General features: G+C 34.6%; 1 protein-coding gene across 5 annotated transcripts in view; it reads left to right on the forward strand.

Moving 5' to 3' along the window:
- The window catches only part of AFG1L (AFG1 like ATPase), a 231,256-nt gene that overhangs the window by 99,502 nt on the left and 115,434 nt on the right, over positions 1 to 16,320 (forward strand). For all 5 annotated transcript variants that reach the window (XM_045806940.2, XM_087865364.1, XM_045806943.2 and 2 more), the window contains one exon: positions 5,386 to 5,485. In XM_045806940.2, the coding sequence (XP_045662896.1) occupies positions 5,386 to 5,485 (100 nt within the window). The remainder of the gene's footprint in view (positions 1 to 5,385; positions 5,486 to 16,320) is intronic.

The following is a 16,320-nucleotide window of genomic DNA, read 5'->3' on the forward strand; positions in this document are numbered from 1 at the left end:
AAACCCAACTTACAAAAGCTTAAACTCTAAGTGGGGTGGGTGTGGGGGGGTGACATAAGATAAGATAGTGTCATTGCTTTTATTCAAGCCTTCCTGCTTTGTCTCTGGTCTTATCTCCTATACTTTCAAGCCTTGATCCTTGCAAATAGTTTCCAACTCTATTTTCCTCGTAGATTAGGGAACCATAGCTAATAGTAGGTGTTACACCAAATGCTTCTTTTCCACCAGGGCTCTGAAGAATATATGCTCAGAGATGATAAAACAAGACTGAGTATCAAATTGATTGCTTTTATTTGATCGCAGATGCTTCTGGAATGTAGCATTCTATTATGTTAGAGTTGACAACATGAGAGAACACTCTGTTTTGGAACAAAGTTGCCCTGCAGTCCTGGGATGAGAAACGTTAGTAATTTTGCTCTTTTTTTTTTTTTTTTGTAAGATTTTATCTATTTATTTGACACAGAGAGAGGCAGTGAGAGAGGGAACACAAGCAGGGGAAGTGGGAGAGGGAAAAGCAGGCTTCCTGCTGAGCAGGGAGCCCAATGTGGGGCTCGATCCCAGAACGCTGGGATCCTGACCTGAGCCGAAGGCAGACGCTTAACGACTGAGCCACCCAGGCGCCCCTGTAGTTTTGCCCTTTTATTTCCTCTGCAATTCCAGACTGAAAGCCTGGAGTTTACCACTGTATGCAAGAAAAAGCCAATTATCTGTATATACCCACTGTTGAGAAGAACCAGAGAAAGCAAGAGTATAAGGGCAAGATTATGGCCCCTAAGGGCAGAGGTGATCACCGAGCAGAACCTGGATCTCCTAGTTTCAATATCTGGAGTATCTTCTACTGGTTTTAGAAAAGCTCCTCCAGCACACCAAAACTGGATTATTGCTAGTCCAGATCTCTACCTGTCCCCTTTTTCTAAAATTTGGGAGTAAAAGGATATCCCCCAAATATTGCTGCAGCAGCACTCTGATTCCCAGCATCCATACAACGTGGGACAAACAAGTAGAGCCTTTGCACTGAACTTTCTGCCTGGGGCAGTCTCCCACAGGTACCCCAAAGAGTCTCACTTCTTCAGATCCTTGCTCAGTTATCTCCTTAACAAGGCCTATTCTTAAAAAATTGTGGTATCCTTTATTGTCCTTTTTAAAACCATTCTTTTTAAAAATAACATGTATCACCTTCTGGCATATGTATATTATTTATTGTGTTTACTGTTTATTATATATATATTCCACCAAAGGAATGTAATCTTGAAGGCAGGAATCTTTGTTTTGGTAATTGATGTATCTCAGATGTCTAGAACAGTGTTTGAGGATGAGTGAATGCATATAGTGAATGAAAGAATGAATGAATAAAGCCTACTACCAAATGATAAATGTCAAAGTAGTCTCTCAACTAAGTCCCGCTTCCCTTATATATAATAACAACCCACAATATTTCCTGTCAACATTCTGAATTATCTTAACATTTTTTGTCTAATAGATGAAAAATGGTATCTCATTGTTTTAATGTATATTTCTTAAGTAATAATATAGTTGAATTTTTCTACACTTGTTTACTAACTAGTTAAAATTCACCTTTTATGAACTGAGACAATTCCATTTATTGGAATGCTTATATTCCATCTATTATGTATATTCTGTAATAACAGTAGTTGTTGTTTATTGGGTACTATGTGCCTATGTTCTTAACCACAGTACTATGCTATGTACCATTCTATCTACAGCTAAAATTCAAGGAGCCACATATAAATAACATGCAGTTACACTAACATATATACCATACACAGATAATAGTCCTAGCTAACATATCTTGAGGAGTTACTATACGGATCATAACAATTTTGCAAGGTAGGTATTATTACTACCACCTTCATTATATTGATGAGGAAATTAAGAGTCAGAGAAGTTAACTAACTCGTCCAAGGTTACAGCTGGTAACTCAGTCTGAATTCATCATTAGTGCTCTAATTCACCAGTAGTAACAGCTATGTTATATGTTCTCTTCGGTATATGATGTCTTGTATTATGTATTTAAATATACAGATCTGGATTTGGATAAGCTTTTAGTAGATGTTTTAATGGTAGAACCTAAAAATTATCCTTAGGCCTATTAATCGTAGTACAATACATTGCTGATTTACTAGAAAAGAATTTTTTAGGCACTTTATTCTTAACAATCGTATGTCTACAATCACCACTTCACTTTTAAAATTGAATCCTATTAGTAGTCTTGATTTTTAACTAGTTATTATTGGCCTTTAGGTGGTGTTAATTAATATAATAGTTTACTAGGGAGCTGAATGAGAATTATTGCTGCTTAAAAACAAGAATATGTGTGCTCTTGAATTTGGGGAATATTAAAATTATGTTTTGGCAGCATTCAGATTACATTTGCAGAATGTATTCCTCATTAGCTTGGTCGTCTTTACTAAGTATAGCATTTCAGTTTTGCCTCTGGTGTCAAATATACTATTGTTTTATTTGAGAAATTTGTCTAGGTTGGTTGTTTTTATGTGTTTTAGTTGCTGAAATAAAAGAGCAGCTTTTCCTCAAAGTTTTCTTTAGGGTCTTCATTATGTTCACTTTGAATATTTATGTTTTTTTCTGAAACCATGTATGAGTCTGAAGGCATACTGAAGGAAACTGATTTTTTTTTTTTTAAGTTACTTCTTCCTGTCTCTTTTAGGGACATTGGATAGATGTTTCACTAATATGGTCTTAAAAAAAAAAAAAAAAAAGAATTCCGATGAGCAGAATATCATGCAAAATTCTCCTCTATAAGCTATCAATATCATTTAAAAAATAGTTTTGACCGTTTTTGTAAAACAGGAAAGCTATTAAAAACTGCTAATAAAAAATAGGTGCTTATTTTTGTGCTAATACTAATTACTGATAATGCATGCTTATGTTTGTCACTCATTACATGGCACTGTACCAATCAGTGGGTGACTGAGACTCAAGCACTTACATATGTAAATTAACCATTAGATTTTTTTTTTTCTTTTTTACTTAAGTGAGTCATAATGGAAAGCAACTCTAGGTCATAAAAAATCTTTGCTCTTTAATGCTAATGAAATGTCTCCCCCTTTCTGTATTAGCAGACTACCCTTATTGGTAATCTGTAGCCTTCTCTTTTGTTCTTGGTGGTAATGAAATGCTGGGTGCTAAAAAAGCCCGCTCTCCAAGAATGTGTGGCCAATTGTCTTCTGTTCACTTATACTGTAAAATTACTGTTCCCCAGCAAAGCTGAACAAGTGCGGGGACAAGATCAAAAGAGTATACATTGGCACCCGGCTACCCCAAGTGACTCCTGCTTTATTAATTAACCATAGCTTCTCCAAGTTAATTTACTCTGATAGAGCAAAAACATTTTGTAATACAAAAACAACAAATTATGATTCAACCACAAGTCTTTATTGTTTGCTTTTCTTCAACTTCCAGCTGAAACCTTTGCACTGTTATAAGCTAAATGTCTCTCCACTTTCCTAAACCGTAAGCACAAAAGCTATTTTTAATTTTTTTTCAAAAACATTGGTGAGATAGTCAAATGACCATTTTTATTTTCTAAAATTGGGCAACTTTTAATTGATATCATTCTCTTTCAAAGTCAGTGTATTGGGAATCCAATTTAAAAGTGCACTTGCTTCTAAAATTTGCAAGCTTGTTTGCTCTCTCATCAGAAATGCCACTGGTGTCTAAGCATTTGAAAAGGGCCTTCTCCGTGAGTATTTTGCGGAAGCAAAATTTGACAGTGATCCTAAGCTCCAAATTAAATATCACTTTCCTAAATAATTAAATAGTACAACTTTCCTTTTCATTTTAATCACCACTCTGTAAGTTCCTGAAGTCTTTTTCAATTTAAGGAATCTTCAGTAGTTTTCTAGTTAATGTTTTAAAGTTATAGCCTGAGGCAGCAAAAAAAAAAAAAAAAAAAAAAAAAAGAAAAGAAAGAACAAAGAAAAGAAAAGAAAAAAAGGCTTTGCACATCCCTGTTTCCTGGTTTGGTTTTGTTTTTGTTCAGGTGGGAAGGAAATAATGAAACTTCTGTGTAAAACATGAGCTGAAAAGAGAAAAGTGACATGACCTGTGTAAGCCAGTTGGTTGGTTGTTGTTACCAACCACTTAGTTGGTAACTTTCAGTATTTTGCTAATTTGAAAGAATTCCCCCAGTTTCTATGCTCTAACATAGTTTAAAAATAACAATGTGATATTTATTGTATGTTTTTGAGAATATAAAACAAAATTTATTAAGATGATCTAAAATGCTATTAGAGATCAAAATATTTTTACATAAGAAGTATCTAAAACCCATATTATTGTATTTATAAAGGAAGGTGCAATGATTCATAGCTACCTTCACTATACATTTGTTTTTGAACTCAACTTTCTTCCCTCCTTAATTTCTCTATTTCCTTGTGATTTTAAAAAGCTTTTTAAAAAGTTAATAAGCTTACTCCTTAATTGTGGATTTTAAAAAATTTTAGAAAAGATAGTTATATGTATTTCTATAAATTAGATGGAATAGTTTTATCTATATTACGCATTTCTGCTTTTGTCAGAAGTAATTTTTTTAAAAGCACTGCATGAACCATTCTTTTAAGGTTTTTCTTTTCTTTCTTTCTTTTTTTTTAATAGAAGGAATATTTGTGTTTGCGAAGGTTAGCAGAGGCTGGCTGTGCTGGAAGTGACTGCAGTGCCTTTTGATTATTCATGGACAGTAATAGAAGGCACTTAAAAAGAACAATGAAATTGCTTATTTTTGTGATGGGCCATCTGTTGAATTGTTTTGTGCAACAATTGCACAATAGTATCTATGTCATATCATTCTATTTTCAACAGCAGCTGATTATGTCTCACTGGCTATTTGTCCTTATTTCTAAAGTCCCATGACCATTTAAAGTCACCTTTTCAGGGACCTTTGCCAGAAAGGTATTAGAAATCTCAATCAGCTTGTTTATTATTCTTTTTTCTTTCTTTCTTTCTTTTCCCCTCTCTCTTCTCTTTTTGCGGTGGGGGGGGGTGTGGGTGGACGGAGTCTGTGATGGGAGTAGGAGGAGGGATTTGGTCATGTTAGCTCTAATTAATTAGACTTCCTAAATGTTTAGGACAATTATCTGTGCTTTCCACCTGTAGTTTATAAAAGAAGTTAACATAGAACCATTTGATAATTTGGGTAGAAATGATAGCTTGCAAAAAAGAGTCAAGTTTAAAAGATTACATACAGTCTTTCATGCTTTTAATTATTTACTCTTTTCTTCTTGATGATAATTAGAATTTTTCTCTTGGAATTCATTTCCATCCTTAAAAAAAAAAAAGATGAACCATTAGCAAATTTGTTAGAGCAGAAGTGAAATTAAAATAAAACAAATGTGTTGTTGTCCACAGGTCACTGACATTGCTGATGCCATGATTCTGAAACAGCTTTTTGAAAATCTGTTCAAAAATGGGGTCGTCGTTGTGGCAACATCCAACAGGCCACCGGAAGGTAAAAACAAACATTGTGCTAGTCTCATCCAATTAGGTGGAAACTAACAGGCTTTGAAAAATCTATAATTTTTTATATTCATCTTATTGTGTTAATAAAATCTGATGACTTTGCTTATCATTAATTTTATAAAGGACTTAATCTAAACGTTCGGTATTTGTATTTGAAAAATGTTTATATTCTTAGCAAGGTAAATCCATGTGATCTCCTATGTTCGACAGACTTGCTGTTTTTCTGAGTATTTGATATATGTTCATAGCAAAAAATGATGCTGGCAGGCCAGGTCTGAGGACTGGAAGGGTTCCTGTAGGACCAGCCAAGAGGGCCCTTGGCTTTGTGCAGGATGGAAATCAAATGCAAGCCAGCAGTAAGTGAGAACAGAGTTTATTGAAGATATAGAGAGAGCAGATAACAGACGAAGCTACTGGGAGACTTGCAAAGGAAAGGAGCATGAATTTCGTCTTTGTTCAGGGTCTGGGGTTTTTTATTAAGGATCATGGTCTGGTGTATGTGTCCTCTCAGGCATCCAGGAACCAGTTAGAAGGGATATGGGACCCAGGTGTTATTCCTTGGAGCCAGGGGTTCTCAGTGTTGAGATGTCTCGCACTGGTGGTCTAGAATACGCGTATGACAGCTTTGTTCAGTCATTGTCACCTGGTCCTTCCCTAGATGTTAGTTGTTCTGAAGAAATCATGAACTCCTTGTCCCCTACAAGAAGGACATACACTACGTGCATTCTGAGGCATGTGTAAAGTGGGGTGGGGGTGCAGGTCCTAGCAAGAATAGAAGCAGGAAAAGGACTAAAAACCAGATTTTTATGGACTTCTTCAGTTTCTCTGTCTCAGAAATACAAGCCTTTCTAATTGCTTTTTAGGGGCCATAAAAGAAACTCAATGAAATGAAAGACAGAAAACTCCTAATTGAATCTTAGAAAAAGACTTAAATCTCGCTTGCATATAAGTAGTTTTTAATACTTAATTTATCTCTAAAGAAGTACTTGTGGGAGACTTCAATTACTTAATACCTTTTTAAAAAAGATTTATTTATTTTAGAGAGAGAGAGTGCAGTGGGGGAGCAGAGGGAGAGAATCTTAAGCAGATTCCCTGCTGAGTGTGGAGCCCAGTGCCTACGACCCACGAGATCATGACCTGAGCCAAAACCGAGTCCGATGCTTAACCGACTGAGCCACCCAGGCACCCCAATTACTTAATACTTTTGAATCCAGTTATTCAAATAAGTGTGATTACACCCAATCTGTTACACTATAAGAGAATTATGAATGATTCTGTCAGATACACTTATTAAAATTTATATAGTGTTATAGATAGCATTCTTATGATTTACCAGGGTGGCAACTGTATGAGACAAGGCAGTGAGTTTTTTCATATTACATCATTTATCAAGACTCTACTTTAGCTGACTTAATAGTGTCATCAGTATTATCTTTAGACATCCAGTGACAAGCTAGGTTCATAAATAGCAAGGTGCTAGGATAAGCTTGGAACATTGCCTCCTCCCTCACCACCAATAAAAGACTGCTGAAAAGAAAATTGCAGTTGGCTGCTCAGTGGCAGTGGTAAACTGAGGAAGGACTGCCACAAGGAAATGTTAAGGAACATTCCGGAGCTCATAGCTTTGTAGAGTAAGCAAAGTTACAGGCCCACCAAGGTAGCATGTAGAAATTCAAGGTGGAAGGGTGCCTGGGTGGCTCAGTCAGTTGAGCGTCTGCCTTCAGCTCAGCGGGTGGTGATCCTGGGGTCCTAGGATCAAGTCCTGAGTCAGGCTTTTCCCTCTGCCCCTCCCTGTGCTCACTCCCTCTCTCCCTCACATGCTCTCTCTTTCAAATAAATAAAATCTCAAAAAAAAAAAAAAAAAAGTTCAAGGTGGAGCCACTTTTCCAGAGAAGGCTGAAAGTTAAAAGATGTGGAATTGCAAAAATTGGGCATTAGCCACAAACTTAAATCCTTTTTAAAATATGAACTATAGAAGGGATACTGTCATATATTTGGGTTTTTGGCCATGGCAGATAAATGATCATCATAAATGGCTTAATATTTTAATATAAAGAAGATGGCATGTATATATAGGCCAGGAAAAGATAAAAGTATAGAATAAAGAGTAAATAGGTCAGTGGTTGCCAGAGACTACAGTGGGAAGGCGTTTGCCTGCAAAGGGGCAACATGAGAGAATTTTGGGGGGTGATGGAACTGTTTTGTATCCTGATTGTGGTTGTGGTTACATGTATTCAGACTGATAGAATGCTATACCAGAAGAGTTAACTGAAATTAAGAACAAATCACACGGATAATCAATGGCAGAAAAGAGATTAGAACCTAGGTTTTGTGACTCTTAATGCATTGTCCTGTATCACTTCTCCTTGTGGGTCATCACTGATCTTTGTCTACCCTGTCCTAGAAAAAGTGGCGTGTCCTCCTTTCCAACCATCAGAATGCATTCACCTTTTTCTTTAGGTCACAGCTTTTAATTTAGAGCCCCAATAGAGGTTGTTACTGTTTTTAAATAGCATCTACTAATTCTTAGAGTGTTACAGGAGGTGGGGGAAGAATCTTCTTGTCAGAGCGTTCCCCCAATAGCTGGAGAGAGAGTGACCCATGTGAAGAATTGAAAGGTAGCCAGTGTGGCTGGAGTACCGTGAAGGAGGGGAAGTAGGATGCCGTGAGGTACAACATATCTGGAGAAGTGACAGCTAGACCTTATAAACAATAGTAAGGGTTTTGGATTTTAGTCTAAGAGAAATGTGAAGATACTGAAGCACTTTAAGTAGGGACTGACAAGGTCAGAGTTGGAATGTCACTGGTGTAGTGTGGAGAATGGTTATGGAGTTGGGTGCAGTAATATGGTGGATTCAGCGAAGATGTATTAGGAGAGTACACTGGATAAGAAATGGTGTTAGCCTGGTATAAGGCAGTGATTGTCACCTAGCGGTCGATTTGGCAATGTTTGAGGCATTTTTGGTTGTCACAACTAGGCAGAGTGGAGATGGGTACTGCTACTGGCCTCTACCAGTTCTGTGGAAGCCTGGAATTCTGCTGAAATGTCCTAGAGCATAGAAACTGGGGGAATTCTGTCAAATTAGCACGGCTACTCCCCACAACAAGGAATTATCTAGCCAAAAATGTCTGTAGTTCTGAGGTTGAGAAATTCTCATATAGGGTGATACCTATGGGTATGGAGAGGGTAGATAGGAAAGATAGTGAAGAAGTAATATGCATAGCACTTGGTTGTAGGTTGAATATTGAGGAAAAGAGAAAGGAAAATGTAGAAATTGTTTTAAAATTTTAGGCTTGTACAACTAGGTGGTGATGCCTGTCATTCAATAAAGACAGTATAACCTGGGGGTTAAAGGTCCAGAAGATAGTGCTCAGTGGAGAAAAACATTTTTTTCCTTCATTAATTTTTTTAGCCTCTCTGCTTAATTTTCTTCCACTTCATTCATTTCATTCCCTCCATTTTTAGTTGTAAAGCATCAACTTCATGAACAAGAATGGAGATTATTGTTGTTGATGGAAGCTACTATTATACCCTAATCTTGTAGCACCTTATAACTTAACTGTCAATTAATAGACAAATTATTAATTTTAGTAGAAAATTATCAGAAACATTTAATAACCAAATAATAATTTTAATGGAAAAAAATCGATAGCCAAGTGAAAGCAATACCAGAGTTTAGGAACCTGAGAGAAAAATCCTGTAGAAGAGAAGAAAGGGATGCAGTACTTGGGGAGGAGGAGTGAAGGGAATAAGGTATACCACTGAGTGACTGCCTGTATGTTACTTTTCTCTAGTCCTAAATTTGAATTCTTGTCTTGCTTGGATCCAAGGCCTCGCCCTCTGTACCCCATGTAGTTGTTAAAATCCCAAACCAGTATTAGCTGATGATTACTACTTTAGCTTTTAGCCTCCTGTTTGCTGGTCTGTAGGGCTTTTCCTAGTTTCTTGCAAGCTCAAAATATGTTTAGTGTATTGTAAACAACAGTTGTAGTGTACCATTTGTAGTGCTACTATTTTATGTTTTGTAGGATAATCTGGTTAAGGCTTTTGAAAGTGAAACAGAGAGGATCTTGGATCAGATCCAAGGAATAGGAATAGGAAATTGCTAGAAAATTTTCAGATAAACTAGATCTAGATATAGTTTGTATTTAATTTCTTATTTTTGTAAAACCTCAATTAGATGATTTATTTGTCATTTTTGTCATTTAGGGAAATATATAAATAGACATAGTTTTACTTTTCAAAGATTATGCTGTCAGGTCATTAGACAAGCCTAAAACAAAAATCTATAATTAAAATTTCATATATATGCTATTCAGTTTTTAGGTTCTGAAATAAAATTGTGTTAATTACATGATATTCTAATAGAGAAAAAAATATTTAAGAGCATGGAGACCCTAGCAACAAATTGATAATAGACAAGCGGATTAAATTAATTAAAATGTGAAATTAATAAATAAGTTTAAGAACTTAAAGAATAAGAATACATTTTTGTGGGGAAATAGAATATGTAAATTCATTTCAACTGTGCTTCTTTGATAGCAAAACAGAGTGGTAAAAAGAAAAAAGTCCCCTGTTGACTGAAGTTAGAACTGTGAGAACAGTACATTTTGGTCTTTCTAGTTTTAAATTTACTGTTTATTATAATGAAGATGCTACAGGCAGCATTAGAATGCCCAAGAACAATCTTGTTTTACTTAGATTATCAGGCAGCAACACTATGTGATCCTTCCTCAGGCAGTCCATCCACAGTAAATAAAAAGCTGGATATCACTAGAAAATTGGCTAACAGTTATGTACATACATAAAACAAATGTAATTTATCATATTAATATTTCTAGGGACAAAAAATCCAATTGTGTTCACCATAAAAGCTACAAACACTTGGCAAAATTCAGTGTCTTTCTTGATAGAATCACTCCCTAAAATATAAACAGATGGGTAGTTTCTATATTAATATGATATCAAATATGTGTATATCAGTTCAAAGTCAGAATTATGCTTAATGGGGACACTGATACTTCCTTTATAAGTATGAACAAAGGAAGGATGCCAACTATCACTTTTTAACGTTGAACTACAGTAGAGACAGAGACATTATAAGAACAAGGAAGGAGGTTAGGGAGGGGAACCAAGGAAAAACCACATATCTTCATTATAGGGATTCTCCAAGATTAGTCATACCACTCCTTTTTCAAGGTTACATAAAAAGAAAATACCATAATATGGGAACAATAAATAGAAAAGAGAAGTAAGTGTTAGAAAATTTCTGTTTTATATTCTTTAAAAATCAAGAAAACATGGACTGTGTGGTATGGAAGATCTAAGCAGAGAGAAGACAGATTGACTTGAAAACCTTTTTACTAAGAAATCAGCTAAAATAAAAGGAAGCTAAATGAAATAAAAAAGATTAAGTTAATTAAATTAATAAAAGCATTAGAAGCACTAAAATATAGAATTGACACTACAGAAAATGAAATCAGTGATGTAGGAAAACAACTTAAGAAGTATGTAGAAATAGAATAAAGAGAATAAAATGATGAAAAAAAATAAGTGTCCTGTAGGAAAGAGGTCTTAATGTGAACTTACTAAAAAGAAATGTTTGAAATAAGAAAATTGATGATACCAATGAATTGAGTGTAAATGAATATTTGTAGTTACTGCTTGCTTAGATATTTGTAAATTTTGTTCCACTTGGAGACAGTGTTTGCAGATCCTGAGTGACAGTATCATCATTTGTTGTACTTATAACTAGGGAAATACACGGTCAAATATTTTAGAATCTAAAATACACCTTCTACTTTTCAAATAACTAGAAAAAAGATAAAAGAAAAAATATTTCTTAGAGCAAAATCTAGAAAGCAGAAGAAACAGCAAAAAGTATGGGTAAAGAACAGAAAACAAAATCAGGCATGTTGACAGGAAATGTAAATGGATTACATTTCTCTTTTAAAAACTAAAACTTTTGATATGGCTGAGTAATATCCAAAATCTATAAAGACCATATAGGACTCAACACCAAAAAACCCCAAATAATCCAACTAAAAAATGAGCAGAGGACCTGATAGACATTTTTCCAAGGAAGACATACAGATGGCCAACAGACACATGGAAGTATGCTCAACATCACTAATCATCAGGGAAATGCAAATCAAAACCACAATGAGATATCATCTTACACTTGTCATAATGGCCAGTATCAAGAAGACAAGAAATAGTAAGTATTGGCAAGGATGTACACCCTTGTGCACTGTTGGTGGGAATGAAAATTGGTGCAGCCACTGTGGAAAACATATGGAGGTTTCTCAAAAAATTAAAAATAAAAATGGCATATGATCCTGTAATTTCATTCCTGGGTGTTTACTCAAAGAGAATGAAAAAAACTAATTTAGAAGATAAATGCACCCTTACGTTCATTGCAGCATTATTTACAATAGCCAAGATACGGAAGCAGCCTGAGTCCACTGATAGATGAATGGATAAAGAATACACACAGCAGAATATTACAGCCATAAAAAAGAATGAGATCTTGCTATTTGTGACAACATGGATGGACCTAGAGAATATTATGCTAAGAGAAATAAGTCAGACAGAGAAAGACAAATATCATATGATTCCACTTACATACGGAATCTAAAAAAGAAGAGAGATAAAAAAAAAACCAAACAGACCCATAAATACAGAGAACAAACTGGTGGTTGCCAGAGGGGAGGATGGGTAAAATGGTTGAAGGGGATTGAGAGGTACAGGCTTTCAGTTATAGAAAGAATAAATCATGTGAATGAAAGGTATAGCATAGAGAATATAGTCAATAGTATTGTAATAATGTTGTATGGTGACAGATGGTAGCTACACTTGTGGTGAGTGTAGTGTAATGTATAGAGTTGTCGAATCACCATGTTGCACACCTGAAACTAATATAACATGGTACATCAACTATAGTTCAATTAAAAAAGAAGAATATAGACAAAGATATTCTGATATAAAAAAACTAAAAGAATTCATCACTATTGGGCCTGAACTGTCAGATAGTCTAAAAGAAGTTCTTTAGGTAGAAAGTAAATAATAACAGATGGACTCTTGGGTCCTCTAGAAGAAATGGTAAATATTGGGATAAATATAAATAACTAGTTTTTCTTCTTAATGTTTTAAAAATAGAAATAATTATTTTTGTGCAATTATGATATTGTCTTTAAGAGTTTATTATTATATGTAGATATGATGCATATGATACCTATCATATAAAGTGGGGAGTTTAGATGGACTTACATTGATGTATATTTTCTACTTTTTTTTTTTTTTTGTGAAGTGATATGATATTGATTCTGAGTGGAGTGTGAAAAGTTAAGGATATATATTGTAACCCATGGAAAAACAAAAGGAATATAAAGGCCAATAGACAAATGAAAGAGGAATTTAAAAATATATTCAAATAATCAAAAAATGTCAGGAAAAAATGGGCAGAAGAAAAAACGGGGACAAAAAGAAAACTAATAATAAAATCAAAGACTGAATATTTATTAATGAACTGAACATTCCAATTAAAAGATAGAGATGATGAGAATGGATTAAAAATTTTCAGAAGATATAATTTAAATGTAAAGATAGATTGAAAGTAAGTGGTTGCGAAAAAATATACCATACAAATAGTAACGATATGAAGACTGGCATGAGTTTATTAATGTCAGATTAAATTGACTGTGGCAAGCCCTGCTGGTCCCTGTGGCCCCATTAGAGGATACTTATGCTGGGCTCAGCTTCTCCTTCAGTTCATGGCAGCAGTGGGCCTGTGCGCTTGACTCCTGGGCCATCATGCTGGAGTTCGTCTGCTACGGATTTCAGTTGTAGGTAAATCAAGTATTGTATGGTAGTTTGTAGAGAATAGTTTTGAGCCTAAGATCATTTCAGTAAGAGGGCATCTTTTGTCTAGAACCAAAATGAGCATGTAAATTTCCTAATCTGGGATATAGCTGCACAAGAATGATTTTCTGCTTTACCAGAATGTACTATTATAGTTATCTTTAGCTATAATTTATGATACCAAAAAGGAAATATTTTCAACATTAAGGAATCAATTAAGAGATTGACAGCAAGACCCATCTAATTTTGTAGTTGACATTGCAGGAAATAAGTGTGATATTATCATAAAAGGGAAGTCATGGAGAGAGATGCTAAGGACTCCACTGACTCATCCGTACAGTTTTTGTAGAGATCAGTGCAAAAACCACAATGAACTTAAATGAACTCTAAAGAAATTTGTGAAAGAATTCATTCATTCACACTAATACTCCATTTGGTAGTAAGGACCTCAGAGTACAAAGATAACTTTTATTTAGAGTCCAAATGAAAGCTGTTGTTAATTAAGCCTCAGCTGCTCACACTTGATAATGAAATAGATGGTTCTAAAAGTTAACAGGAGAGTTGGAGTCTCTGTCACTAATTTTTGCCTGGCTGGGTTTGGATCGTCTTCATGCACAAAAGATTTCCCAGAAATATAAAGGTTCTGTTCTCTCATTGAACGCTTAAGTCATGATACTTAAATCCATTGACTTACATTATAAAGAGAAGCTCTGGGGTGAAAAACTACTTTATTGATCTTTAACTTTACTGAAAATAAATATATAAGTATGTGGATGGTAGTATTTTTGTAATCAAGATTTTATGTAACATTTTGTAAAGTTTCTCTTTTGTTGTTCTTAAAAACAAGACCCCATGGAGCCTATAATTTCCTTGGATTCCCATTATCACTCTTACAGGGTGTATCCTTTAAAATGTTGTAGGATATCTAATGTGAAGGGCTGGCAATTATTATTTAAATAAAAAATGGATTTAATTTACGGGACTGTTTGTAGGATTGATGGGAAGGATTTCATCTTCCTGCCATCATCTCTATAGCAGTTTTCATTGAAAATATTAACTAAGGATATATGCGGTAACACGATATCAAAATAGTAGATGTGTAGATCACCCTAACTTTTCTTCCTGATTTTTTATTTTGTGTATCACCAACCACATTATTGGCATTTAAAAAAAAATAAGCCCTTATGATCAAGATAGTGGTGGTACCAAGCCTCTGTAGAATCAATTTAGTTTTGTTGCTTTAAACTGACTGGCAATGATTAAAAAGGAAGGAAAAAAATAGAAGAAAGGAAAGAACTAAGGAAGAAAGAGTAAATTTAATGTAAATGTTAATTTTATATTTAACCCAAATGTTTTGTGAAGAAGAGATAGTTAAGCATTATCTAGTATGTGTAAAGTCTATATGAGATCTGTACTTATGGTTTTATAAATTATATAAATACTTTTATAAATCTATAAATTCCACGTTTCATCCAAAACCCCAAAAATGTAAATGTTAAAACATATATTACTAGAGATTAGAATGACAGTTCATAATGATAAAAGTCTATTTATTAGAAAGCCATGACAATCTTAAATATGTGTACCTCATAACACATCTTCAAATTACACAAAGCAAATATAGATGAATGAACTAGACAGTTGAATAATCATAGTTGGAAATTTGAACATCCTTCCTAAAGCAGTTGAATGAACAAAAATTTGTAAAGATATAATCATCTGTTTTGACCTAATTAGTATTTATTGAACATTAAACCCAGTAACTGCAGAACTCAGTCTTTTTAAGTGCATGTTGTATGTTCACCAAGATTGAACATATGCTGGGCCATAAACCAAGTCTCAACAAATGTATGAAGTTTGAAATCATATAGAATGTACTCTGATCATAGTAGAATTAAATTAAATGTCAATAACAATAAGATATCCAGAAAGTATTTGCAAATGTTTGCAAATTAAATAATACATTTAACTAATTGTGGATTAAATAAGAAGTCACAAAGAAAATTAGAAAATGGCTCAGTTGGTTAAGTGTCTAGCTTTGGCTCAGGTCATGATCCCAGGGTCCTGGGATCAAGTCCTGCATCAGGCTTCCTGCTCAGCAGGGAGTCTGCTTCTCCCTCTGCTCCTCCCCATCCCCCTCCCCACTTGTGCTCTATCTTGCTCTCTCTGTCTGAAATAAATAAATAAAATGTTTTAACCCCCCCAAAATAAAACAAACAGAAAAATTAGAAAATATTTTGAAGTAAAATAAAATGAAAATGTAACATTGAAATTTTTAGGATGTTGCTAAAACAGTTCTCTGAGGAAAATTTGTAGTTTAAATGTTTTTTTAGAGGAAAAAAAGTCTTTAAAATCAGTAGCCTAAAATTTTACCTTAAGCTAAGAGGCAACCTACTAAATGGGAGAAAATCTTTGCAAATCATATATTCAATAAGGGTTTAATATCCAAAATATAAAAAGAGCTCCTACAACTCAATAGCAAAAAACACACTCTGATTAAAAAGTGGGCAGGAGGCTCTAAAAAGACATTTTTCCAAGAAGACATACAGCTGACCAACAGGCAAAGGAGCTCAACATCACTAACAGTCAGCGAAGCTCAAATCAGAACCACAGTGAGTTATCGCCTCACACCTTTTAGAATGGTTATTATCAAAAAGATAAAAAATAGGGGCGCCTGGGTGGCACAGCGGTTAAGCGTCTGCCTTCGGCTCAGGGCGTGATCCTGGCGTTCTGGGATCGAGCCCCACATCAGGCTCCTCCACTATGAGCCTGCTTCTTCCTCTCCCACTCCCCCTGCTTGTGTTCCCTCTCTCTCTGGCTGTCTCTGTCAAATAAATAAATAAATAAATAAATAAATAAATAAATAAATAAATAAAATCTTTAAAAAAAAAAAAAGAAGAAAGAATCCAGAGGGGTAAATTAAAAGTAAGTAGAAGGAAGGAAATACAAAGGTAAGAGTAGAA

Source organism: Ursus americanus, chromosome 11 (genome assembly GCF_024610735.1).
Source record: "Ursus americanus isolate L20-20 chromosome 11, mUrsAme1.1.p, whole genome shotgun sequence".
NCBI lineage: Eukaryota > Metazoa > Chordata > Mammalia > Carnivora > Ursidae > Ursus > Ursus americanus.